The sequence below is a fragment of the Ailuropoda melanoleuca genome, chromosome 10, assembly GCF_002007445.2.
Source record: "Ailuropoda melanoleuca isolate Jingjing chromosome 10, ASM200744v2, whole genome shotgun sequence".
In the NCBI taxonomy this organism is placed as follows: domain Eukaryota; kingdom Metazoa; phylum Chordata; class Mammalia; order Carnivora; family Ursidae; genus Ailuropoda; species Ailuropoda melanoleuca.
In genome coordinates this window covers 14,132,756-14,159,901 of record NC_048227.1, presented here as the reverse complement: position 1 = coordinate 14,159,901, position 27,146 = coordinate 14,132,756, and the positions used below count along the sequence as shown (strand labels likewise).

Genomic DNA, 27,146 nt, shown 5'->3' with positions numbered 1-27,146 from the left:
AGTATAGATGTGTGTGCAGGACGTGTGGGTAAGCGGGTGCTCTGGTGTGTGTGAACATGAGTTGTGTGTGTCTGTCTGTGAGTGTGTCTCTGGGTGCTCATGTTGACAGGGACAGTGTGTGCAGCTGTGTGGCTGTGGCATGAGTTCTGCTTGTGTGTCTGTTTGAGGATAGGGGCTGAACGTGGGTCTGAGATCACACACAGGCTGTGAGTGTTTGAAGACCAGTCTGTGAGCATGTGTGTGACAGTACGTGTGTGTGTGTGTGTGTGTGTGTGTGTGTGTGTAGATGTATGCCTGGAGAGCAGTGGTGTTGTGGGGCTGTGTCTAAAGAAAGTGGTGTTACATGGATGTTTTTACCTATTTTGTTTGGTGAGACAAGGCTTCTGGCTTTAGGGAACTTTCTCTTTATAGGTTTTAGAGGGTGTCTCTTTATAGGGTGTCTCTGTGGCCCCAACCTTTGGGAATTTCCAGCCCAATCACATGAAATAGAGCCCCAATTCTGGGGGAGAGTCCCAGTCACATGCCACAACGCTCAGAGAACCAAAAATCTTTTAGTCAGATTCATCCAGAGACCATCTGGCCCAGCCCTGCCCTAGATTATGCGGGTTTCTGGTCAACGTGGAAGTTCCGAGCACACAGTCAATTGATATGTCTGTCATTCATCATTCTAGGAACTGACATACCTTATGCATAGGGCGGAGCCTGTCTCATTGAGCTGGGATGGGGCTGATATTCCATGCCTTCCATGCAACAGATTTCTAACCATAGTTTACAACGGTGATAACATTCGCACACATCCCTTCAAGGCTTGTGTTTCTTAAAGGCATTTTCTGAGCCTTATCCCCTATGGGCTGGCTTCTGCAGGAGAATGCTTCCCGGACGTGAAAATATACCTCCCATCAGAGTCAGAAGGCTGCTTGTAGAGCAGGGGGCCTTTCCCCAGGAGGCAATGTGCAGGGGCCAAGAGACCTCTCTGTCTGTTGTCGGCAGACGCCAGCGCCTGCTGCCCTGACAGACATCCCCATGGGCCAACTCTCTCAGACCAGGACTCGATGCAGGGTGACCAGAGCCTGTTCGGTTCATCACCAAGATTCTTCCAGTTAAACTCTCTGTACTCCCCATCTCTTGAGACCCTTTGTTTTATTTTCCTTTGAACTTCAATCTGGAACCAAAGAGAATCAATACTGATGAAATGTTAGTTCAATAAGCGTTTCTTGCACACCAGTTCTTTTAAGGTTGTCCCTGCATGGGTCCACAGGACACCACGTGCATCTGAATTAGTCCCTCTCTGGAGCTCTTCTCAACGCAGTTTTGCCAGGAAAGAGGGGGCAGAGATTGGGGGCAACAGCAGAAGTAGGCACAGCTGAATGGTGCCTGAAGCTAGCCAGGTGCCCTCCCCTGAGCCCGGGGGGAATGGACAAGTAGGGGTTAAACAGGTGTTGGGAGAAAGAAGAGAGATGAGGACGTTAAGGGAACCCGGAGGCTCCGTACACGTGGGAAGCAAGCCTGACGGAAGCTGGTAAAGGGATCCTAATCTTGGATGCTCTTTGTTTTGTCCGAGGAAGATAGGATGACATTGCCCTGGGATTGCGAGCAGCGTGACAAGCTTAGGCGGTTTGGCAAGAGTCCTCTCCCTTAAGATGGCTATTTCTAACTCTGGCCCCACTTTGTTTCTGGGGCTCTGCTGATGTCAACAGCAAGGCAACAAATTATGCTGTGAAGATGCTGGGCTTTCTTGCACATTGCAATCATGTTGGCCACTCTAGAGCTCTCTCCACATCGCTTGTACTCCAGCAAAGCCCGCGGGAGTGTGAACGGAAAAGTACCTGTAAATACGAAGGTTGGTTCCAAAGACACATTATTGGTTTGTTGTGTGATGCCCTCTGGTGACATTGAGGCCTTATTAATAACTAAACATCTGTCACAGCTGTAATTATTTTTCTTGTGCCAGAATTGTGCTTCTGCCATTGTCCTGTTTAAACACAGAGGGGAGGGTGTCAATTATTTAGGTGACTGACTTGGAGGAAATAACCAACTGGCACTGCAGGCAATAAGTTTCTGTCCACTCCTTGCAGAGTGTGTGTCTCCGCTGACGTTCCCTTGATGTGCTCACAAATCTCTCTGAGAACATCGCTCTGGACCTCCGATGCGGCTGCCCGAGCAACCTGGAGAGGGGAAGCCTGAGAATGAGGAAAAGGGGGGCAGAGGAGCCCCCGGAGGGGGACAGGAGCCAGCGAGGAGCCAGGCCCCCGACTTCCCCACTTGGCAAGTCTTCTCCCCCCAAACCCCCTGGAGAAAGCGCTTTCTCGAGTGTTTGCTCAGGACTTGATTGTTTTCAGCCCTCAGGTAGGGGGTGGTGCGGGGGCTGGGAGCCTTTGATGCTGAGGGTCCAAGTGTGTGGGGAGGGGAGAGGAGGCCCTATGGACAGGACACCTGGGAGGGGTCCTGAGAGGATGGGTGTCCCAGCTGGGTACAGAGACTATATTGTATGTCTTGAGCCTGACAGGTTTCCATTGACTGTGTCCGGGACGTGTGGATGGGGCAGGGGATGGGTTTGAAAATTGACCTTATCAGGGACTGATGAGTTTAGGGGGCGCTTGTTAGGAAAAACAGCAACAGGTACCATTTATAGAGTGTGTCCCATGGGAGCTGAAGCTTGGCAAAGATAATCTCAATGAATCCTCAGGATAACTCCGAGGAGTGTTTATTAACCCGTTTTTACAGGAGAAAAGTAAGACAGACATTCAACAACTTGCTCCAGAAGGCACAAGCAAAGGTAAACTCAGGACTCCTACCCAAACCTCTGAATCCAAAACTTACCTTTGTAACCACTGGCCTACCTGCCTCTCCTCACTTACAGGTGAGGAGGTCAGTTCAAGGGGAAGGGTTTTATGCATTCTAAGCCATAGGCTTCCTGGGGTTCAATTCTGCTCTTTCTTTTCCTTGGAGACATTCAAGGGTGTAAAAAAAATCAAGAGGAATTTCAACTCTGGGTGGTTCTGTAGGGAGGGGAATTTTGATCTATGTGATGCTGGTGTCGATGAGTTGGTCTGTGGTGAGTCATATAATTGGCTATGTTCTGAAATGGTCTCCCTAAGGCTGTTTGGAATGGGCTTTCCAGCCCTCCCTGCCTACTAGCTGTCAGGAGTGGCCTGAAGTGTCTATGGTGGGGGCCATGAGTTTATGGTTAGGCTGCAGGGGATAAAAAGGAAGTGGGAATGTTTCTGGTGACTACAGCTCCTGATTTTCAGTAATTTCACCCAGGAGCTGGGGGCTAGACTGCAGGGCCCAGCACAGAATGCTATAAGACTATCCAGAACCTTCTCCAACACAACCCATCAAAGATGGGAGCTGACAAGACCCTTGGCCAAGGGCAAGGTATGCTGAAGGGCAGGCTTGGAGTGAGGCTCTGCTTAGGGGGGTTGGCCAGGGATGGGAGTATGATGGGGACTGGGCCTCCCCATCCCAGCTCACCCCTTCCAGGAGAGGAGCCCCAAGGGGAGGAATGGTCCAGTCCAAGGGTGAATTTCCTGGTTGGCCTTTGCTCAGACTGGGATAAGTAATTGAATCCTGGGTGCTTGCCCTGAGAAAGTGGGGGGCATGTTGAGGGAAGGAGGTCAGGACTGGGGCAGAGAAACATTTCTGCACGTCCTGTGTGGGCTGTGGCAAATGGTGAATGTGGCTGGTGCTACAGAGGGAAAGGACAGTTGTCTACCCTACTGGATATGAAGATATCATACAGGAAACAAGAAAGAAGTCCAATGGAGTCAGAAAGACCCTTTTTGGTCAACATAGTCCCACATTTAAAAAATTTCCTCATTTGTTCCTGTGGCTTTGGGATTTAGAATTTTTTGGCCAGAATTGTGATGGGCATGAATTAGACAGTTTAGTTTCACCTGTCTCCAGGGACAGCAGTAGCCCAAGTGGAAGGAATCTGCTTCTCCCATGCCATCTCCTTGGGGGTTGGTATTAATTCTTTTTGGACCCCAGGCTGAGGGTCTCAATGACCCCAGGATTATTCCCATCACACATTCATACCCACCGCAAACACACATTTGCTTACTCCTTCCTTGGGGTCACACCCACACATTCCTCAAAGATTTCCTTATGCAGTGGGCAGAGCAAGACAGCTAAAAAGAAGATAGATGAGATGGGGCCATGGGAGTGGGTTCCATTGTCAAGGTCTCAGCACAAGGGTTGGGCACGGAGGGGAAGGGAACACAGCGCACTGGAACGTGTTCTCACATCAGTCCCCAGCAGCGATGACTTGCAGAGGGCATTGTCTCCCTGTCCTTTGTTCCTTAGCTAGGAACCTCCTTCAGAGAGAGCACAGTATTGGGGCTAGCCGGCAGAATATCAGGGGCCTTCTCAGACCCTGAAGCACACTGGGTGGTGGCCCATGTGGTTATACCTGATACACGCAGATTTAGGCAAAATTATAAAGTAGGGAGGCATCTCCTTGACATGTCCCATCTACCTGCCCCAGGTCCTTCTCACACCTCCTGGTACCATTTTGGTTGCAAGCCACAGAAATCAGGTAGAGCTCTCCTAAATGAAAAGAGGAACACGTTTGGAAGACTTCAGGCAGGGGTTGAGGGTGGAGGGGTTGCCTCATAGAATCCAAGGCCTCGGAAGTGGCTGGAATGAGGGCCTAAGATGATACAGAAAACCCAAGAAAGCTGCTTCTCTCTGCCTGTCTACATCCCTCCAGTTTCTCTGTCCATGAAGATTATCCTTGCCAGATAGCTGCCAGATTGGCGGCCAACCTCAATTGAGAGTCACTATGGTCTCAATTCCAGACTCCCTGTGCATAGGCGCATTGCTGTCCACTCCTGATCAAATCAACAGCCCAGGGGAGGAGAGTCAGAGGGCATGAACATGGCTGCTTCCACTGTAAATATATGGATGGAGGAACAAGGCAATGACCAGAGAAGTAGGTACCTTGTCAACCCAGTTCCTTGAGATACTGGTTTTTGTATCCCTTTCTGGAAGTTGGCTGGCTATCCATTAATTGCTGGAAAGGTGCTTGTTATTAATGCTCTAAACTGGAGCATTTAAAAGAAAGGGGTCCCCAGAGGAGAGAATTATCACTGATGGATCAAAAGTAATGACGTAGATAAAGCTGGCTAGGGGCACTAAGTGCAATGTGGAGAGACATCCTATGTAGAGGGCAGGGACTGGGGAAGTAGGGTACCCCCTCCATACCCCCCGGTCTTTCTCCCAGATCTCCTCCTGAGATTTAGAAAAGAATTCCAGACTATCCATTCCTGTCTTTGCCAAGGTGTGGGTAGACTTTCTCTTGACATACCTGAAGGAGATGATGTATAAATGGGGACCTCCTTCACTCCGACTTCATTTCTTTGAGTCTTGCAAGGACACAGGTCATGAAGACCTGACCTGACTTGCCTCTAGCCAAGGTGCATACTCCTGAGGAGATGTTCTTCCCCTTTCCTCCAGACTGTGGGATCTGGGTCTTTGGGCCAGATCTAGAGCTGACTCATGGATAGGCAGTAGGCCCAGAAGGCCAGCTGGAAGAGAGTCCCCAGGAACAGAGAGATGCCCAGGTGGCTTCAACAAATGACAGCTAAGTAAACAGCCCTGTCACTGTGGTGTTGTCCCAACCCAGTCTGAAGGAAGCTTTTCTAATATGGGGAGAAATGGATGCACACTCTTGATATATGAACTAAAAATAGCTCATGTTCCAAACAAAGTGTTTTTAGTATTTTGAAATGAAAACGTGTAGACAAAGCAAGGGTTCAGAATGCATGACTCATTAAATTGCTGACTCTGAAAGCAATGGAAATTCAAAGGGAATTTTTCTTTCCCTATTTCTCCCTCCCACCCTTGCTTTGAATAGCTTATAAAAAGAGTCTGTACATCAACAGGACCCATAAACTCCCCCATGATTTAAGGTCCTGCGCAGTGAGAGGCAGCCGGAACTTAACCTCTATTGCCTGGTTTCTAAGCTGGCCGCCCTAGCTGGGCTGGGACACCACACCGAGAAGCGTGCTTTGCTCTCCCTTGTTACACTGGCCGCATCTTTTCTCCTCTCTTCCCTCCAGTCCCAGCCATCCCGTTGGGACGATCTTAGAGAATCTTACAATCACTCGTTGTCCAGGAGATTGTCTGACCCTGTCTTGGGAATCCTCTTTCACCCAGAATCTGTTTACTTCTGATGATTCTTCTCATGCAACATGTAACAAATTGATGATCCTCTGAACAACAGTGTAAATAAATTTTCCTCTAAAAGGGCTTCATGGTAAGTAAAATTCAGATGACGCTCCGTGGTTTATCTATCTCTTGGAGAATATCAATGCATAGTAAAATCTTAGAGATGCCCTATAGCAAAGAAAATGGTTTATCTTTGTTTAACTCAGCTTTTCCAAACCAGTTTGAGCCTGGAACACTGGGTGTGAGTACATGTGTGTGTAAAAGCCTCGAAATCACATACTACATGTTTATTTCCTCTTCCTAGGACACGCCTGGTTCTCAGATCAAGGCAAATGATAAGTAACTGGTATACCCTAGGCCCGGTGAATGTTCACACCAATGTTCACTCAAACACCATAAATTGGTGTGCCAGGTCTGTGCTGGGTGCTGGCGATAAGATGAACAATCTTCTTCCTCTTGCAGTTTATAGGCTCGTGGAAAAGATGGATTAATACTCACCATAGAGTTTAATGTGTTAGGATAAATTCATGCATGCCTAGGCTCGTGTCACACACACACGTGCACGCACACACGCACACACATGAAGGTAGTGGTACAGCTCCGGGGTACAACATTCACTTCCAAACAAGAATAAGAGGGAGTGGCACCCCCCTGCCGTTGTACAATATACATAGAATAAATGAATATATAGCCATCAGATATGCAGTTTGTTCGTAGTTGCATGGTTCCTTAAGTATTTTTTTCTTTTTTCTTTTTTTAAAGATTTTTATTTACTTATTTGACAGAGAGAGAGACACCAGCAAGAGAGGGAACAAAGCAGGTGGAGTGGGAGAGGAAGAAGCAGGCTCCCAGCGGAGGAGCCCGATGTGGGGCTCGATCCCAGGACTCTGGGATCACGCCCTGAGCCGGAGGCAGACACTTAACGACTGAGCCACCCAGGCGCCCCCCTTAAGTATTTTTTTCACTTCGCAATTTATTGCCAGCATCCTTTTCTATTGTACTGTGATTTAGTTAACCAGGGCCCTATTGATGGCTCTAGGTTGCTCTATTTTTGCTCCAATGAGCATCTTTGTATATTTATCCCTGTGAACTAGTGTAAGTATATCTAAATATAAATTTTCTAGAAGCGAAATTTCTGGGTCAGAAAGCATACACACTTTTTCTTTTGCTGGATTTGCCAAGTTGCTCTCCAGAATTATTGTACCGCTTTGCCTAATGGAAGGGCCTCTGAGGACAGGGGGCACTGGAGTGGAGGGAATGGTGGCAATGGAGGAGAAGGGCTTGAAGGTGATAATGAATGGAGCAGCGTCTCTTAGGAAGTGAGAGAGTATAGGGTCAAGAGCACAGTCTTCACGAAGAAAAAATTTCTATACGCACAAAATGTCCATTCCGGACTGCACAGAAAATGTTACAAATGATCTTCGCTAAGAAGTTTTGATCACACTTTCACCTGCCTGGAGATTTTCTCCAAAATCTTCCTTTCACTAAGGACCCATTCATTTTCTGTGTGATTCTTCTAAAAAACATGCCACAAATCTATGATTAGCATTGACGTTAATAAGGGGGGCCTGGGTAGCTCCGTTGGTTAAGTGTCTGACTTTGGCTCAGGTCATGGTCTTGGGGTCCCGGGATCGAGTCCTGCATCGGGCTCCTCACTTAGTGGGGAGTCTGCTTGTCCCTCTGCCCCTCCCGCTGCTCGTGCTCTCTTTGTCTCAAATAAATAAATAAAATCTTTTTAAAAAACCAACATTGACGTTAATAAGCACCCTCTAAAGGCGCTCCATGCTCAATAAGCCAATGAGCCCCTACAAATTTGATTTCTTTGGAAGGGCTTTGGGCATTAGGAGTCTGTACACCTGTCCTTCTGGCCATTGCAGACTATGACCCCATAATGCTCTATCATCAGAAGCCCTTTTAGGAAAAATGTAGAATTGTTGGGATAGACCAGATTCATCCAGCACACGCCTGGTGTTTGTATCACATTTTTATTTGAGCATTTGGCTCTCATGGAGAAAGTGGGGCAGAGAAGGGGAGGGACAGGGGAGCACATGCCTCAATAGTCTTGCTGCTTGCAGAAGACTGTATAAAAACAGCACCTGGCCTTAGGCTCAAGTCAGTCTTGCCCATCCCAGAGTGCACAGGGAACTGAGAGACACCCCCCGCCCCAGACCTGTCCCTTCAGTTGCCTCTCCTCCAGTCTCTTCCGCGGGAGACAAATCCAGCTCTCTACTTGTGGTCCACATGTGGCCACGGTTAGAACCTCTTCCCCCTGGACCTCTTATCTCTCCTTAGTCTGGCTACTATTGGCTTTGTATTGACCCCCAAACTCAGTGGGTCATAAACCAAAAACATCTTATGCTCATGGAGTCTGTGGGTCAGGAATTCGGAGGGGGAGCTCATTCCTGCCCTGTCATGTCCAGTGCTTCTGTTGCAAAGACCCAGATGGCTGGGGCATGGAATCATATGGTTATCCTACATAGGTTTGGTGCCTGGGCTGAGAAGGCTGAAGGACTGTCTCAGCTGGGAGCATATGACTTCTCCATATGACTTGTGCTTCTCTTAGCATGGCATCTGGGTTTGAAGACGAGCGTGTAGGGACAAGGCTTCTAGGAGGACCAGCTAGGACCTCATTAGCCTTTTATGACTTTGCCTTGTAAAAATCACTTCCGGCATATTTTAGTGGTCAAAGCAGTCTAAACCCTGCTAGATTCAGGAAATGGAGGCATAGACAGCTTGTATCAGTGGGTGGAAGTTCAAAGGATTTGGGTATCACATTGTAAAGCTACCACAGTTTTCCTTCATAGATCCTGGATCCTTCTGCCATCTGATCCCAGGGATGTTCCTCTGTTTCTAGGGGACATGGAAGAACTGGGTGCTGGGCGAGTCAAGATAAGGGGCATTCCTAGTGATCCGAGGATCCGGTGCATAATTTTGAACATTATGCTAGAAAAGTGTTAGTCTCTTGAAGTTACCCAACCTGGTGTGTGCCATATGGGCAGAGACAGTAACTGAGACAGGTTTTCAGGAGAGAGAGTGGCGGGGCTCCTGGCATATTATGCCCTCCACAACTCTAGGGGGCGCTTGGAGAGTATAATTAATTGGTCCCTGTTCCCATAGACCTTTGATGAAACGCACTTAAGGGAAAGCAGTAACTGGTTCTACTGTGCTGCTGTTAGACAAATGTCTGCCTCACTCCCTTTCTAGGGTAATTTTCTCATATTGTCCTTGGGGGAAACAAGTGAGCTTCAGGTCTTTTCCCGAGTCAAGCCACCCTGTCCCTGGGTCTTGAAGCAAGATGGTGATTTCTTTCACTGTACCTTCTCTCAAATCCTGGCAACGCCACCAACACCCAGCAGTGGATATCAATCCTAGGTTTTACTGAAGTCTTAGGAGCAATCAGAGAATTTCAATTTAGGGAGAGAAATTGCAGTATACAAATAAATCTTCTTAGGGTCCCCCCAAAATAAAAAAATATTTAAAGGGGTCTTTTTATGCATGGATCCCTTTGGCAGTCTGGTGAAGCCTGTGAGTTATGTTTTTAAATGCATGATGTAGAATAATTGAGGCAACAACAAAGGAAATCAATTATATTTAAGTATACTATCAAAATATTAAACAAAACAAATGTGTGATATAATAATACATGTGCTTCCTTGTTGATGCATTAAATAATAAGGTCTAGCAGCGTGAGTAATAACTATCATAATTTTGACATATCACAGTTGTAAGTGTAAACAACATTATGGATTAGTCACAACCATAACCTTGTAGGAAAATGAGTGGCAAAGTCACACTATCGTTCATTCCATGGCACCTTGTGGCTTGTGTTTATAGCTGGAGAAAATGCTGGATTCCATTTAGAGGTTAATGAAAATAAAGATATATTCTTTCCCATTCAAATTCATGCACCCCTTGAATTCTATCCTCAGGCCCCCCCCAAGGGTGAGAGTCTCCCAGGCCCCCTGTCTGCTGTGTTTCTTAGCCGTGCTGCCCTGCCCTCTCATTTCTCAGAGCTACTGCTTCTTTATTCAGCCCTTCCCAGGGAAAATCTCCATCTCTCTTTAGAAAACCCAACCTCGGGGCACCTGGGTGGCTCAGTTGGTTAAGCGTCTGCCTCTTGATTTTGGTTCAGGTCATGATCTCAGGGTTGTGAGATCAATTCCCACGTCGGGCTCCACTCTGGGTGTGGAGCCCGCTTAAGATTCTCTCTCTCCCTCTGCCCCTCCCCTTCCTCTCTCTTTCTCTCCCTCTCAAAACAAAACAAAACAAAACACCAACCCAACCTCTACTACAGGACCCATCTCCCTCTGACTTCCCCTCCCCCTACAGGGACAATCCATAGAACTCAACACACCCTGGCAGTAGGTAATAGGAATCATATTTTGGCAAATACCACATGGCTGCATGTCGATGTTAAGGCTGAACCCAGGTCAAGAGACTTCTTACCCCAGGGCTGGATGTCAGATATTTGATTTCTTAGGAAGGCACTTGGCTTCAAAGTCAAGCTTCATAGACAGTGAAAATTTGTACAATCAAAGGCTATGGGAGAGACTCAGACCTTTGAATTCTTCTCCCAGAGTAAAGAAGATATCTCTGACCACCTTTCAGGCTTAATGGTGAGGCTGCAACGAGGAAGAAGGATCCTATGACACAGGAGAAGTAAAGGAAACTTCTCTCCTTTTTCTGGCCATGGGTTGGAGGGAGAAGAAGGACAAATGATAAGGAGGAAGGAGAACTAAGAAGTCTATTCTGCTTCTCTCTCTCTCTCTCTCTCTCTGCACCAGGGGACAGAGGCTCCTGCCTTAACCCTTCATGGGGACTTGGGAGCCCACCAGACAGGGCCCCTGCCCTAAGATGCTGCCATTGGTCTAGTTAAATGTGTGGAGAAGACAACCAGGTCATGCCCCTGAGCCTCCCCCAGTTGTCGTGGGGCGGAGACACTAAATGAAGAGCTAACTCATTTGCCACAGGGACACACCAAGGTGTCCCCAGAATAGAGGATGTGTAGACACCTGGGCCACACCTGGTGGGAGGGTAAAACATAGACTCAGGGACGTGCAGCCACATAGAGCTGAAAGGTGGTCAAACAGCAAGGGAAGATCCCAGGACTCCAGAAGGAGCCCCACTTTGCCAGTTCTAAGCTCCAGGTTTGGAGACCAGTAGGATGCTTGTGACTATGTGACAAGACCCATCATCTGGGGAGACAAGATGAGGGGCTAAACATTTTTTAAAATAAACTTTATTTTTTGGAACACTCTTCGATTTACAGGAAAATTGAGAAGATAATCCAGAGTTCCCATGTATGAGGATGGTATGGTACACTGAATGAATCAATATTGACACATGATGATTAACCAAGGTCCATACTTTATTCACATTTCCTTAGGTTTTAGGTATGTCCCTTTTTCTGTTCCAGGACCTCATCTAGAATGTGATGTTAACATTCAGTTGTCATGTCTCGTTAGGCTCCTGTTACTTGTTACAGTTTCTCAGAATCTTATTTTTGATGACCTTGACAGTTTTGAGGGTTGCTTATCAGGTATATTCATCCCTCCACTGGGATTTGTCTAATGTTTTTCCTAGGATTAGACTGGGGTCGTGGGTTTCGGGGAGGAAGACCACCAGAGGTAAAGTGCCATTTTTATCACATCGTATCAAAGGTACACAATATAAACATGTCTTATCACTGTCCATGTTGACCTTGATCACCTAGTTAAGGTGTTTGTCAGGATTCTCCACTGGAAAGTTACTAATTTAAGCCCTCTTTACACACTGTACTCTTTTTTTTAATGATTTTTTTATTATATTATGTTAGTCACCATACAGCACATCCCCGGTTTCTGATGCAAAGTTCGATGATTCATTAGTTGCGTATAACCCAGTGCACCATGCAATACGTGCCCTCCTTACTACCCATCACTGGTCTATCCCATTCCCCCACCCCTCTCCCCTCTGAGGCTTTCAGTTTGTTTCTCATAGTCCATAGTCTCTCATGCTTCATTCCCCCTTCTGATTACCCCCCCTTTCTTTATCCCTTTGTACTCTTTTTAATTTTTTTAAATTAAAGTATGGTTGACATACAATGTTAATATTAGTGTGAGGTGTACAACATAGTGGCTTGACAATTCTATACATTATACAATGCTTACTGCAATTACTTATAGTTACCATCTGTCACCATATAACATTATTACAACATTATTAAGCATATTTTCCATGCTGTCCTTTTCATTCCCATGACTTATTTATTTTACAACTGGAAGTTTGTACCTCTTTTTTTTTTTGGTAAGATTTTATTTATTTATTTGAGAGAGACAGACAGCAAGAGAGCGTGAGCAGGGAGGAGAGGGAGAAGCAGGCTCCCCACTGAGCAGGGAGCCTGATGCGGGACTCGATCCCAGGACCTGAGATCGTGACCTGAGCCGAAGGCAGATGCTTAACCAACTGAGCCACCCAGCCATCCCTCAAGTTTGTACCTCTTAATCCTCTTCACTTATTTTGCCCATCTCCCTCCCATCTCCCCTCTGGCAACCACCAATTTCTTCTCTGTATTTCTGAGTCTGTTTCTGGTTTTTGATTGTTTGTTCTTCTACTTTGTTTTTTAGATTCATTATAGAAGTGAAATTATGTGGTATTTGTCTTTCTCTGTCTGACTTATTTCACTTAGCATAATACCCTTTAGGTCCAATTGGCAAGATCTCATTCTTTTTTATGGCTGAGTAATATTCCACTGTATATATAAATATGTGTGTGTGTGTGTGTGTACCACATCTTTATCCATTCATCTACTGATGGACACCTAAGTTGTTTCCACAGCTTGGCTCTTGTATATAATGTTGCAATAAACACAGGGGTGCATATATCTCTTTGAATTCATGTTTTCATTTTCTTTGCCTAAATACCCACTGGTGAAATTACTGGGTTGCATACTGTATTTTTTGGAAGAAAGCTACTATGCTCAGACTACACGTAGGAAATGGGGAGTTATGCTCCATCTCTGTCTCCATAAGGGCAGAGTATCTACATAAATTATCTGGAATTCTGTATAGGAGATTTTCTCTTTATTCAACCATGTGTTTACATACATATGGACTCAAGGATATTTATTTCATATTTTGGGTAATAATTCAATACAACTTTGTTTTGTTGCTCACATGGTTGCAGCCTTGGCCTTTGGGAACTCTTGGCTCCTGTGTTTTGAGCACTCCCTTACTTTCTGGCACTGTAAAATGCTCCAGGCTCATCTTGCGTATTTCCTGCCCCAGCATGCTGGCCTGCTTTCTTCTACTAGAGAATGACATTAGAACCCAGCATCTGAGCCCTCTGTGTATTTTTTTGCTAATGAGGTATTGCTGGTTCTGGCCCCTCTCAGTGGACAGGACAAGGAATGTATAAAGCGTGTGCGTTAACCTATGTATAGACATATGTATCTATACGTGTTTCTGTATGTATCTATACGTGTTCTGTGTCCATATTAAGCTAAATGGGTTATTCTGATGTCTTTAACTCTAATCCATTATCACATGGATCATTCTAGCTGCCTGCCCTTACTTATCTGTAAATTCCCATTTCAACAGTGAGAAAGCCAGCTCCTACCTTCCACCATCCATTTACCTGTCTAATTGCAACACATTCATAGTTGTATCAGAAGTGCTAACATATACACCTGTGGGAAACATTATCAAAGACAATGTTTCTATGTGCAACTCCTTTTCCTTTTGGAGGGCAGACTCCACTCGTTTCCCAAGTTACTATGTCAACACTCCCCCCATCCCTTCAGTGAGGTGGCTTCACACATTTAAATACAGATTGCTTGTCACATTCTGCATTCCATCCTGAGATTCTGCTGACCTCCTAAATGATTTTTTTAAATTTGCATACATTAAGGTTCACTCTTTGGACTGACGTTCGGGGGATTTTGACAAATGCATACTGTCGTATATCCACAAATTATAGTATCGTGTGGAATAGTTTTGCTGCCCTTAAAAACACCTTGTCCTCCACTTATTCAACCTTCCTTCTTTATCCCTAAACACCTGCAACCACCAGTCTTTTTATGTCTTCATAGTTTTACCTTTCCCAGAAGGTCGTTTAATTGGAACCCTACAGTAGGCAGCCTTTTTCAGACTGGCTCCTTTCATTTACGTATATCCGAGTAAGATCTGTCTCTGTCTTTTTGTGGCTTGATACCTCATTACTTTTTACTGCTGAATAATATTCCACTTTATAAATGTACCATAGTTGGCTTATCTGTTCACCCATTGAAGGACATCTTGGTTGCATTCCGTTTTTGGTGACTATGAATAAAGTTGCTAGAAATCTATAGACTTATATATAGATTTATAAATGTTATACATTTATATATAGATTTATAAATAAACGTAACACCATAAATCTGCATGCGGATTTTTGTATGGACATAAGGTTTCGATTGGTTGGGTAAATACCAAGGAGCGCGATTGCTGGAGAGCATGAGACTATGTAAAGCTCTGTAGGAAACTCCCAGACTGTCTTCCAAAGTGACTGTACCATTTTTGCATTCCCACCAGCAAGGAAGAAAGTTCTTGCTGCTTTACATCTTGGCTAGCAGTTGATATTCTCATTTTTGGTTTTGGATTTCTGCCATTCTAATAGGTGTGTAGTGATGTCTCATCGTTGCTGTAATTTGCATTTCCTGATGACATATGATGGGGAGTATCTTTTCACATGTTTATTTGCCATCTGTATGTTTTCTTCGGTGAGGTATCTGTTCAAATCTTTTCTCCACTTTTTTCATTGAGTTGCCTGTTTCTTTTTCGTTGAATTTTAAGATTTCTTTGTATATTTTGGCTCTAAGTCCTTTGTCAGATATGTATTTTTTCAAGTATTTTCTCTCAATGTGGGTTTGTTATTTCATTCTCTTGACAGTTCCTTTTGCAGAGCACAGTGTTTTAATCTAAATAAAGTCCAGCTTACCCTTTTTTTCCTCTCATGGATCATGCTTTTGGGGTTTTATCTAAAAGTTCACTACCAAACACAAGGGAACCTAGATTTCTCCTATATTTTATTCTAGAAATTCTGTAGTTTTGTGTTTTACACTTAGGTCTATAATCTAGTTTGAATTAATTTTAACCTGTGTCTGGTTCATTTTTTTGCATGCAGATGTCCTGTTGTGCCAATACCATGTGTTAAAGGCAACACAGGCTTTCATTCTCCCTGGGGTCTTCTGGTCTCCTAGGAGAGGCTCTTGGAGAGAATATGGATGCACGCACACATTTGCAAGCCCTCACTCACCTCCCAATGACAAGCAATAATTCCCAAAGATAGTTCAGCGTAAGTCCATGTAAAAGAAAAAGAACTATTTTATTAAAGGCAGTATAACCTGCAAAATGTTCCCTGCTCATCATGAAGAAAACATTTTTCCTCCTTCTTTTGCTAAGTCATACTCAGGGATGCATTTGTGTAAAAGAAATGGGTATGGTTGTGACAATAATACAACAGAGCCAACTGCTTACTTTCACTATGGTTTGGAAATAATCTGTGAAATCATCTCTTTTTCCCCTTGACTGGGCAGGAGCCAATGTTTGGAAAGGGCTTTTCTCTTCTTCAGTGTACAGACTCACCCCCAGCCTTTCTCGGAACAACCCCTGGGAGGTGAGAGTGAAGTCATGTGCTTGCAGTTTACACAAGGACCTTTCATGCCAGCTGCTGGGGACATACGTGAAGACAGTATCACATCGATCCTGCTCTCCAGGGCTCACCTTCTAACCCAAAATAGACTTGAGTTACAAATGCAGTTCTAATAGTCACCAAGCAGCATTTTCCTGACTGCCTGCCCCTCACTCTTTGGGAATGTAAGCTTCCCAAAGTCTTCTAGGCATTTCTCACGTGGCTGTGTGCAAAAGGATCTCTTGACTCTTGATTGACAGTTGTCATTTTCCTCTTTCATCCTTCATCTTCTACCATCAAGGTACCACCTCCTCTCTGAACCTCTTTTTCCTGACACAGAAGTTTCTTTGCTGATCGTCGCGGAGGTGACCAGTGCTGGGACACAGCTGGACATTGCCATGAATGCCAATCAAAGGAAGGGCTGATCAGCTCCATGTACAGTGTTGACTCATCTTAGAGTCTTTCCAAGAGGCTTGGGGTCTCTTTGTCTTGTTTCCTGCTGTGTTTTGCCTTTACTTTCCAGTGATTCCCACCCTCCCCACTGTCCTTGAATTTCAAAAAAATTTTCCAGCACGTATTTTACGGGTGAGTCTCTTCTTATGAATTTTGTCAGGCTGGTGGGATCCATTTTGATCTTCATATGTATTCTTTAATCAATTTAGAAAAAAATCTTTATTTTTATTATTCCCTCTTTTCTGTAGCTTGGATTTATTCCTAGGGAACACACGTAATTCTTCGATTGCATCTCTATTTCCCCTTGCCCTCCCTACCTAATACATTTCTTTTTTCACGTGTTTAACCCTCATTCTTTCCTTCTGCATTTTGGGATCTTCTAATTTTTCTCCCATAGCAAAGCTTTGATATATTTTTCACTGAAATATCTACTCTTCATCGCCTCTAATGTGCGTTTTTATTCTGCTGCCAGACGTTTCCTTCCTTTCCCTGTTTGTATCTCTGCCTTTGCCTTGGTTTGTTCTTTCCCTATCCCAAGGTCACCCAGCTCATGCCTTCCTTATCTTTCATCATGACCCCAAGGACATGGTTTCTAAAATTTACTTCTGTTTCCTAAGATGTCATCTTCAAGAATAGGTTCTTTTCTTGAGCCTCTCGGGCAATATATTCCTTCCCACATGTGACGATGTTGTCTGATAGGCTCCACATTTGGCTTGTTCATTCTTTCTGAAGCTTGGCACTTACCAATTTGTGGAATTTAACTAGTACCCATTTGGTCTGGGGCTCTGGGACCTGTGTGGGATGTTCTGTTTTTCTGATTGTTGGATTTCCGGACTCTTAAAGAATTCACAAAATTAACAAAAATGTGCACAGCTTCCAACTCTCCATCTATACTGCTTTTCACATATTATATTTCAATACCACATATCCTACTTACAATACTTTAAAATATTGAAATAAATATGGAGAGACAGATATCATTATAGTTACGCGTCTATATCTACCACATATCTACCCAGGTAAATTTTGAGGAGCTGTCAGCTGGTGTCTCCCTTAACATTACCTTGATACTAGGACATGGTAACCCCCTCTCAGGTGCATGAAGATGTTTCCTGAGGTTGCCAATAGTGTGCTACTCTCTCCCTCATTCATTCAGCTCTTCTTTCTGCTCCAATTCTCTACAAGGCTTACTATGCAAGAAGCTAAGTATGCCTCCTGGTATATGGTATAGAAGAAAAAGTATTGTAGGGGCGCCTGGGTGGCACAGCGGTTAAGCGTCTGCCTTCGGCTCAGGGCGTGATCCCGGCGTTATGGGATCGAGCCACATCAGGCTCCTCTGCTATGAGCCTGCTTCTTCCTCTCCCACTCCCCTGCTTGTGTTCCCTCTCTCGCTGGCTGTCTCTATCTCTGTCGAATAAATAAATAAAATCTTAAAAAAAAAAAAAGAAGAAGAAAAAGTATTGTAAATAGGATATTAGTTATTGAAATGTAATGTATGAAAATCTTTGTAGTTATATATAGATATAATTATATAGATAAAAGCTGAAATGGGGGCACCTGGGTGGCTCAGTCTTTAAGTGTCTGCCTTTGGCTCAGGGCGTGATCCCAGCGTTATGGGATCGAGCCCCCCGTCAGGCTCATCTGCTGGAAGCCTGCTTCGTCCTCTCCCACTCCCCCTACTTGTGTTTCCTCTCTTGCTGGCTGTCTCTCTGTGTCAAATAAATAAATTTTTAAAAAAAGAATTTAAAAAAAGCTGAAATGATAGCCATTTCTCTATGGAGTGCTAAAAACATTACTGAAATAAATGAGGAATGTGATGGTAGTTAATTTAGATTTCTATACACACCTTTTGTAACTGGTAAAATATTGATTGGTCCTGAGATCATGGTAATAAGAGTACCTTCAAATAGTGTGCAAAATACTTTTAATTTATAGTGTCCATTTCTGTTGGATAGTTTTACGAATGTGTTCCCACAAGTTCCAAGGTGAAACTTGGTCTGTCATTAATTCCATGACCAGAGAAAAACCTGATGGTTACTTAGAGTTGGCAGTCAGAATTCTGTAACAACGTAATGAATGGAGTAGTGCTATTCACAAAGTGGAGTAATTTCACTGGTGTAACTGTTGTATTAAATGAGATAATTCATAGAGAGCATTTAGCCCCGTGTCTGACACATGGTACGTACCTCATAGCTGTTAGCTATCACCACGGTCATTAACTGCATGTACCTTACCTAAGTTTACACTCTTCAATGTATCCTTTAAAATCTACCTTATTATCAGAGAAAATAAGAATAGACCATATTCAATAGGGTAGACTTTGTCATAGTAACCTAAAATCATAGTGGCTTATTAGACAAAGTGTATGTGTCACTCGCATGAAGGCTAATACAGATGGGAGATGTGCTCCCCATCTGGGAGGTACACTGTGGGGAACACAGGGCCTCCAAGGTCACATAGTAAGGGAGGAGAAAAAAGAAGAAACACACCAGCTTTTTTTTTTTAATAATAATTTTTTTATTATGTTATGTTAGTCACCATACAGTATATCTTTAGTTTTTGATGTAGTGTTCCATGATTCATTGTTTGCATATAACACCCAGTGCTCCATGCAATATGTGCCCTCCTTACTACCCATCACCGGCCTATCCCATTCCCCCACCTCCCTCCCCTCTGAAGCCCTCAGTTTGTTTCCCAGAGTCCATAGTCTCTCATGGTTCATTCCCCCTTCTGTTTACCGTCCCCTTCATTCTTCCCTTCCTTCTCCTACCGATCTTCCTAGTTCTTATGTTCCATAAATGAATGAAACCATATGATAATTGTCTTTCTCTGCTTGACTTATTTCACTTAGCATTATCTCCTCCAGTCCCGTCCATGTTGCTGCAAATGTTGGGTAATCGTTCTTTCTGACGGCTGAGTAATATTCCATTATATATATGGACCACGTCTTCTTAATCCAGTCATCTGTTGAAGGGCATCTCAGCTCCTTCCACAATTTAGCTATTGTGGACAATGCTGCTATGAACATTGGGGTGTATGTGGCCCTTCTCTTCACTACGTCTGTATCTTTGGGGTAAATACCCAGTAGTGCAATTGCTGGATCATAGGATAGCTCAGTTTTTAACTTTTTAAGGGACCTCCACACTGTTTTCCAAAGTGGCTGTACCAACTTGCATTCCCACCAACAGTGTAAGAGGGATCCCCTTTCTCCATATCCTCTCCAGCAATTGTTGTTTCCTGCCTTGTCAATTTTTGCCATTCTAACTGGTGTAAGGGAAACACACCAGCTTTTAATTGCTTTTATCCCAAAGTGGTATATATCACTTCAGCACACATTTCATTGGGTAGAACTAGTCATCTGGCACCAACCCAACTGTAAGAGAAAATGGGAAATAAATCATGAGTCCTAATAGATTCTACCACAGACCAGGAAGTAGAAAAATTTTTTTTCAAGATTTTTATTTATTTATTTGACACAGAGAGAGACAGCCAGCGAGAGAGGGAACACAGGCAGGGGGAGTGGGAGAGGAAGAAGCAGGCTCCCAGAGAAGGAACCTGATGTGGGGCTCAATCCCAGGACTCTGGATCACACCCTGAGCCGAAGGCAGACGCTTAATGACTGAGCCACCCAGGCGCCGGAAAATTCTTGTTTTTAAATGTGTTTTCAACAAGACTTCAGTAACAATTTCATGTAAATTATGTCTATGTTTTTTAGAGAGGTATTAATTCCAGCCAACTCTGTGGGATAGCAAAACTCACAAATTAGTACTAATTCAAAAGGAAAAATTTATAATGTTTTGCCCCATTCTGTACATATAAGAAAGTCCTTATTTTGGGGGCGCCTGGGTGGCACAGCGGTTAAGCGTCTGCCTTCGGCTCAGGGCGTGATCCTGGCGTTATGGGATCGAGCCCCACATCAGGCTCCTCCGCTATGAGCCTGCTTCTTCCTCTCCCACTCCCCCTGCTTGTGTTCCCTCTCTCGCTGACTGTCTCTATCTCTGTCGAATAAATAAATAAAATCTTTAAAAAAAAAAAAAAAGAAAGTCCTTATTTTGAAAATAGAGAGGTATTTCTCAAACAGAAATGTAAGTCCCCAAATTCCCACTTAACATTGACCAATATTGGAAGAAAATCATTTTGAAGAGGAACCAAATTATTAGCTTTCTCAGCTTCTCTTCAGTCTAGAACTGGCTTTCCCTGGAGTCAGAAGTAGATAGTAGGTCTGAATCAAAACCTGTCCAACATTCTCTAGAATTGCTTGTGCTGTTCAAATACAAGAGGTGAACATATTTAATTTAAAAATGGGGTTTCAAGAGACTTCTGCTTCTGGTCAAGAAATAATAACATGAATTGGATTCACCCTCCCACCTGAAACAATAATAACAATAGAAACTGGAAAATACATGAAACAATGGTTTTCACAGCAGTACAATAAAAAATAAATGGGAAAACCTGAGAAACAGGAAACAAAGTGAGCCCTATGATTGCCCCAACATACTGCCTGAGGAATTTCTAGGCCTCCGCTCAGGGAGGAGGAACTCAGATGGCACAGCTTCAAAGTGCAGACAGTGAAAATTGATAGGACTTCAAGGAGAAACAGACATATCCAAAATTATAGTTGCAGATTTTACACAAACTTGACTTGAATAACACTACCATCCAACTTGACGTAATTAGAATTTGTAGAATATTCCTTCCAATAACAGCAGAACGCTCATTCTTTTTTATGTGACTTTGGAACATCTACCAAAATGGACCGTATTATGAGCTATAAATAAATAACCTAAAAGAATTGAAGTCTTACGAGTTATGTTCATTAATCACAATGAGATTAAATTTGAAATCAGGCAGGCAGATAGTTGGAAAAAAACCCCAAATATTTGGGAAACAAACAATGTACTTCCACATATATAACCTATGAGTCAAAGAACTTGAAAGAGAAGCTGCAAAGTATGTTGAACTGAAGGAAATTATAAATGTATCATATCAAAATGTATGGAATGTAATAAAGTAGTACTTAAAGGAAAACTTACACCACTAAACATCCATATTGGAAAAGAAGAAAGGTCTCAAACCAGTAATCCAAACTTCCACTTTAAGAAATTAGAAAAAAAAGAGAAAGTAAATCTAAAGCAAGGAAGGAAAGAATAAAGATCAGAAAAAAATCAATAAAACAGAAAAACAATAGATAAAATTAATGAAACCAAAAGTTGGTTCTTTGAGAAGATCAACTTAAAAAAAAAAAACCTCTAGCTAGAGTGATCAAGAAAAAGAAAGGTGAGGTCATAAATCACCAAGATTATCAAGAATGAGATTATTTTAATTATCAAGATTATCAAGAATGAGAGAGGTAACATCACTACAGATTCTGCAGATTAAAAGAATAAAAATAGAATATTGTGAATAACTTTTTGTCAGTAAATTTGACAGTGTAGATGAGATGGACCTATTTCTTAAAAGACACACACCACCAAGCCTACCCAAAAATAAATATACAGCCTGAATTGTGCTATCTCAGTCCAAAAAAATTCTAAGTTTGTAGTTAAAAGTCTTCCCACAAAACAAAAAAAATAGTAATAACTCCAGAGCCAGATGACTTCATTGGTGAATTCTACTAAACCAATTTAGTAAGGAAATAATGCCATCTCTACATAAACTCCTACAAAAAAACCACGAAGCAGAGAATACTTCCCAACTTAACCAGCATTATCCTGATTTTTAAAAAGCAGACAGAAACATTACAAGAAAAGTGCAAAGCAATATCCTTTATGAACAAAGATGTAAAAATACTTTACAAAATTTGGACAAGTCAAATCAAATCCAGCATTACATAAGAAATATACCATGAGCAAGTGGGGCAGCTTATGTCAAAAATACAAAGTTGGTTTGACATTCTGTAAGCTGCTGAAGCGAGCACTTGGTCTGACATTCTAAAATCAAATAACATAATTCACTATAATAACAGACTGAAAGAAAAAACTCATATAATCATCTCAATATAGATGCAGAGAAAGCAGTCGACAAAACATCTATTCATGATTTTTTTTAAAAGACTTTCAGCAAACTAGGAATAGAAGGGAGCTTCCTCAATGTGATAAAGAACGTCCACAAAAAATCTTAGAGCTACCATCATCATATTGGTAGAAAACTGAGGGCTTTACCCCAAGTTCAGGAACGAGAAAAGTATACCCATTTTCTCCACTTCTATCTAACATCGTATGAAGGTTCTAGCCTGTGTAATTAGAAAAATAAATAAAAGGCATCCAGAATGAAAAGGAAAAAGTAAAACTGTCTTTATTTACAGATAACATGATGGTTGTATTAGTTACTGCTGTAGAGCAAATCACTACAAACTTAGTGGCTTAAAATACCTATTTGTTGTCTCACAGTATCTGTAGGCCAAGAGTCTGGTTAGGTCTAGCTGGGTTCTCTTTTCCGGGTCTCAGAAAGGTAAAATCAAAATGTTCAGTGGTCTGCATTCTCATATGCAAGTCTGGCTAGGGAAGATTCTGCCTCCAAGCTCCTTAAAGCTGTTGGCAAGATTAATTTCCTTGACACTATGGAATTGATGGCAGAGAGAGAGGGGAGTGGGAGAGAGAGGGCAGTGGGAGGACAAAGAGAGGGAGAGGGGTGGGAGAACAGAGAAAGAGAGAGAGACTTCGCTACTTGAGTCCCTGACCTAGAGATCTTTTAAAGGGATCATTTAATTAGTTCAGGCCCATCCAGGATAATCTCCCTTTTGGTTAACCTAAAAGTCAGCTTATTCAATATTTTCATTATTTCTGCAACTTTGAAATTTAAATTTATCCCTTCACCTTTGCCACATTCTATTCGTTAGAAGCAAGGCACCGTTCTGCCTTTTACAGGCGAAAGGATTACACAAAAGCATGGGATACTGGGAAGAGGAAAGTCATGAGAGCCATCTTAGAATTTTGCCTGCCATATTCACCTCTGAAGAAAATCTAATGGCATTGTCAAAAGAAAATGCAGAGTTTTACTTGATGTGAGTATTTTGTTGAGTAAGAAACAAACTGCAAACAGGGAGACTTCAAAATCGAGAGGTACGAAACTCGGCTCTCTGCCGTTGCAGCTCAGTTCATAAAACATGATGAGGAAGTACAAGGTTTTGTAGGTTACTAGAAACTTCTTTTCAGAGGAATAGCATTACAGAAGCTTACTTCTTTCTAGATGACTGGCTAGGAAGCTACAAGGTCACCCTGACATGAAGAAAGCTTAAGTTTTAAGGTCAGAGACAGTGTTTGGGGAAAATCAGGACAGTGTAATGAGGAATCGTCGTGAAAGTGGATATTCTTGCCCGGTTCCTGATCTTAGGGGGTAAGACTTGAGTCTTTCACCATTAAGTATGTTAGTTTTAGCTTTTTTGCAGATGCCCCTTATCACGTAGAGGAAGTTCTCTTATATTTCTAGCTTGTTAAGAGTTTTTTTAAATATGGGTAGAGTTTGAATTTTGTCACATTTTTTTTCTGCATCTATTTATGAGATAATTTTTTTCCTTTGGGCTATTAATAGGGTGGATTACATTGATTGGTTTTTGAATATTAAAGGCAGACTTGCCCTCCTGAAATAAACAGCACTTGGTTATGCTGCATTGTCCTTTCTGTTTTGCTGGATTTGATTTGCTGGTTTTTTTAAAAGGAATTTTGNCCTTTCTGTTTTGCTGGATTTGATTTGCTGATTTTTTTTAAAGGAATTTTACATCTACATTCATGAGGGATATTGTCTGTAGTTTTCTTTCATTGTATTTTCTTTGTCTACTTTCGTTATCAGGATAATGTTGGCCACCAAAAATGAGTTGGATAATCTTTCTTTCTCTTCTATTTTCTGGCAGAAATTGTGTGGAACCGTTGTATTTGTCTCTTTAAAGGTTTGGTAGAATGGGATAGTGGAACCATCTGGGGTTGTTAATCACAAATTCAATTTCTCTAATAGTTACAGGACTATTCATGTTATCTGTATCTATGTATCTATGTCTGCATGCTAGTCATGAGACCACTCAGGTTGTCCATATCTATATCAGGTTTCATCTCGGGTGATTTTGAGAATTTGTTGGTCCTAAGTTCTCATATTTATGTACATAGAGTTGCCTATACTATTTCTTATTGTCTTTTTTAATGTTTACTAGAACTAGAGTGATATCCTTTCATTCCTGAAACAAGTCATTTGTGACCTCTCTCTTTTTTTCTTTTTCAGTCTTACCAGGGGGTTGTCAATTTCATTATCTTCAGTCAACTAGTTTCTGGTTTCATCAGTTTTTCCTATTGCTTTTGTTTTCAATTTCGCTGATTCCCCCTTGCTTTTTATTTATTCTGCTTTTCTTTTCTCTAGAATGTTAAAGTGGAAGCTCATATTATTAGTTTGAGACTGTTCTTCTATTCTAATATAAGCATTTCACATTACAGCTTTCCCTGTAAGCACAGTTCCATCCTACAAATGCATTTTAAATTTTATTTAGCTTAAACTGTTTCCTAATTTACTTTAAGACTTCCTTTTTGTCTCATGGATTATTTGGAAGTGTGGTATATAATTTCCAACCCACTTAGAGATTCCCCATAATCGCTTGTCACTGAGTTAAGTCTAATTCTACTGCTGTCCTAGATCATAGTCTGTATGATTTCAATTATTTTAACTTTATTAAGGTATGCTTTATGATGCAGGATATAGTACAACTTGGTGACAGTTCCATGTATATCTGAAAAGAATATATATTATGTTCTTGGATTTAGGGCACTATTCATGTAAATTAGATCCAATTGGTTGATGGTGTTTTTCAGTTCTATATTTTTCCTTATTTTCTGCTTTCAATTATGGAGAAAGAAATGTTGAAGTCTAATTATAATTGGGGGTTTGTCTACTTTGCTTTTTCAGTTCTTCCAGTTTTTGCTTTTTGTATTTTGAAGCTGTTATGCACACACACATTTAGGGTAATTATACTTCTTGGTGAATTCAACCATTCATCAATATATAATGTACATATCTGGTTGGTAGTTTTTTTGCTCAGAAGTTTATTTGTAACCTACCGATATCATTATATATGAAGTAAGCTACTTGTAGATAACATATAGCTGGATCATAATCTTTATCCGTTCTGGCAATCTCTGTCTTTTTTTTTAATTCTTTTTTTTTTTTTTAAAGATTTTATTTATTTATGGGACAGAGATAGAGACAGCCAGCGAGAGAGGGAACACAAGCAGGGGGAGTGGGAGAGGAAGAAGCAGGCTCATATCGGAGGAGCCTGATATGGGGCTCGATCCCACAACGCCGGGATCACGCCCCGAGCCGAAGGCAGACGCTCAACCGCCGTGTCACCCAGGCGCCCCTGGCAATCTCTGTCTTTTAATTGCACATAGACCCTTTACATGTAATCCAATTATTGATATGTTTGTACCGTGTCTATAATTCTATTGTTTGCTGTGTGTTTATATCTTCTGCTTTTCATTCCTCTGTTATCCCTTCTTCCTTCTTTTGGGTTATTTAAATGCTTTTTTAGTATTTCACTCTAATTTATTATTTTTTACTATATCTCTTGATAAAACATTTTTGCTTTTGCTCTAGGAATTACAATACACACATCTAACTTTACAATCTAATTAGAATTCATATTTTTAAATTTTGTATATTAAAAATGGATTTATTGACATAAATGTTGCATAGCATAGAGTTCACAATTTTAAAGTACATCACTCAGTGGTTGATAGNTTTTTGCTTTTGCTCTAGGAATTACAATACACACATCTAACTTTTTACAATCTAATTAGAATTCATACTTTTAAATTTTGTATATTAAAAGTGGATTTATTGACATAAATGTTGCATAGCATAGAGTTCACAATTTTAAAGTACGTAACTCAATGGTTGATATTATAGTCATAGTGTGGTACAACCATCACAGCTATCTAATTCCAGAACATTTCCATCACCCCAAACAGAAATCCTATACTTCCCATTTTTCTCTTCTCCCCATCCCATGGCAAATGCTAATCTATATTTTGTCCATATGGATTTGTCTATTCTGGACACTTTTTATAAGTTTTATTATACCATATTTGGCCTTCTGTGTCTGATTTCTTTCACTGAACATAATGTTGTAGGAGGTATCAGTACTTCATTCCTTTTTTGGCTAAATAATATTTCATTTTAGGAATATACCGTATTTTGTGTATCCATTCATCAGTTTATGGACATTTGGGTTGTTTCCAATTTTTAGCTATTATGAAGAATGCTACTATAAATATTTATGTATGTGTTTGTGTGAGCATATGCTTCAGTTCTTTTTGTATATCTTAGGAGAGAAGTTGCTAGGTTGAGTGGTAGTTCTGTGTTTAACTTTTGAGGAACTTCCAGTTTTTCCTAAGTGATTCTATCATTTGACATTCCCACCAGCAATGTACATCCTTGCCCACACTTATTAATTTCATTATTATTTTTAAAATTTTATTATTATTATTGCCATTCTAGTGGGTTTTGATCTCATTGTGGTTTTGATTTGCCTATCTCTAAAGACTAAGGTTGTTGAACATCTTTTCATATGCTTGTTGACCATTTGTGTGTCTTCTTTGAAAAAATAACTTTAAATTCTTTGCCTATTTTACAATGGGTTATCTTTTGTTATTGAGTTGAAAGAGTTCTTTATATTCCAGGTATTAGACCATTATCAGATTTATGATTTGCAAATATTTTCTCCCATTCTGTTGGTTGTCTTTTCACTTTCTTGATAGTGTCCTTTGATTCACAAAAATTTCTAATTTTGATGAAGTCCAATTGACCTATTTATTTTGTTGCTTGTACTCTCTGTGTCGTATTTAAAAAGCTATCGCCTAATCCAAGGTCATAAAGATTTACACCTATGTTTTCCT

General features: G+C 41.8%; 1 protein-coding gene across 7 annotated transcripts in view; it reads left to right on the top strand.

Moving 5' to 3' along the window:
* The window catches only part of CALN1 (calneuron 1), a 478,931-nt gene that overhangs the window by 49,073 nt on the left and 402,712 nt on the right, over window positions 1-27,146 (top strand). For 4 of the 7 annotated variants that reach the window (XM_034670029.1, XM_034670026.1, XM_034670028.1 and 1 more), the window contains one exon: window positions 2,076-2,265. The exons of 1 other annotated variant lie outside the window; for it this stretch is intronic. In XM_034670029.1, the coding sequence (XP_034525920.1) occupies window positions 2,147-2,265 (119 nt within the window). In that variant the 5' untranslated portion in view covers window positions 2,076-2,146. Of the gene's footprint in view, window positions 1-1,697; window positions 1,841-2,075; window positions 2,347-27,146 lie in introns of those variants that run through there. 2 more of the 7 variants (XM_034670027.1, XM_034670030.1) reach the window with 2 other exon arrangements.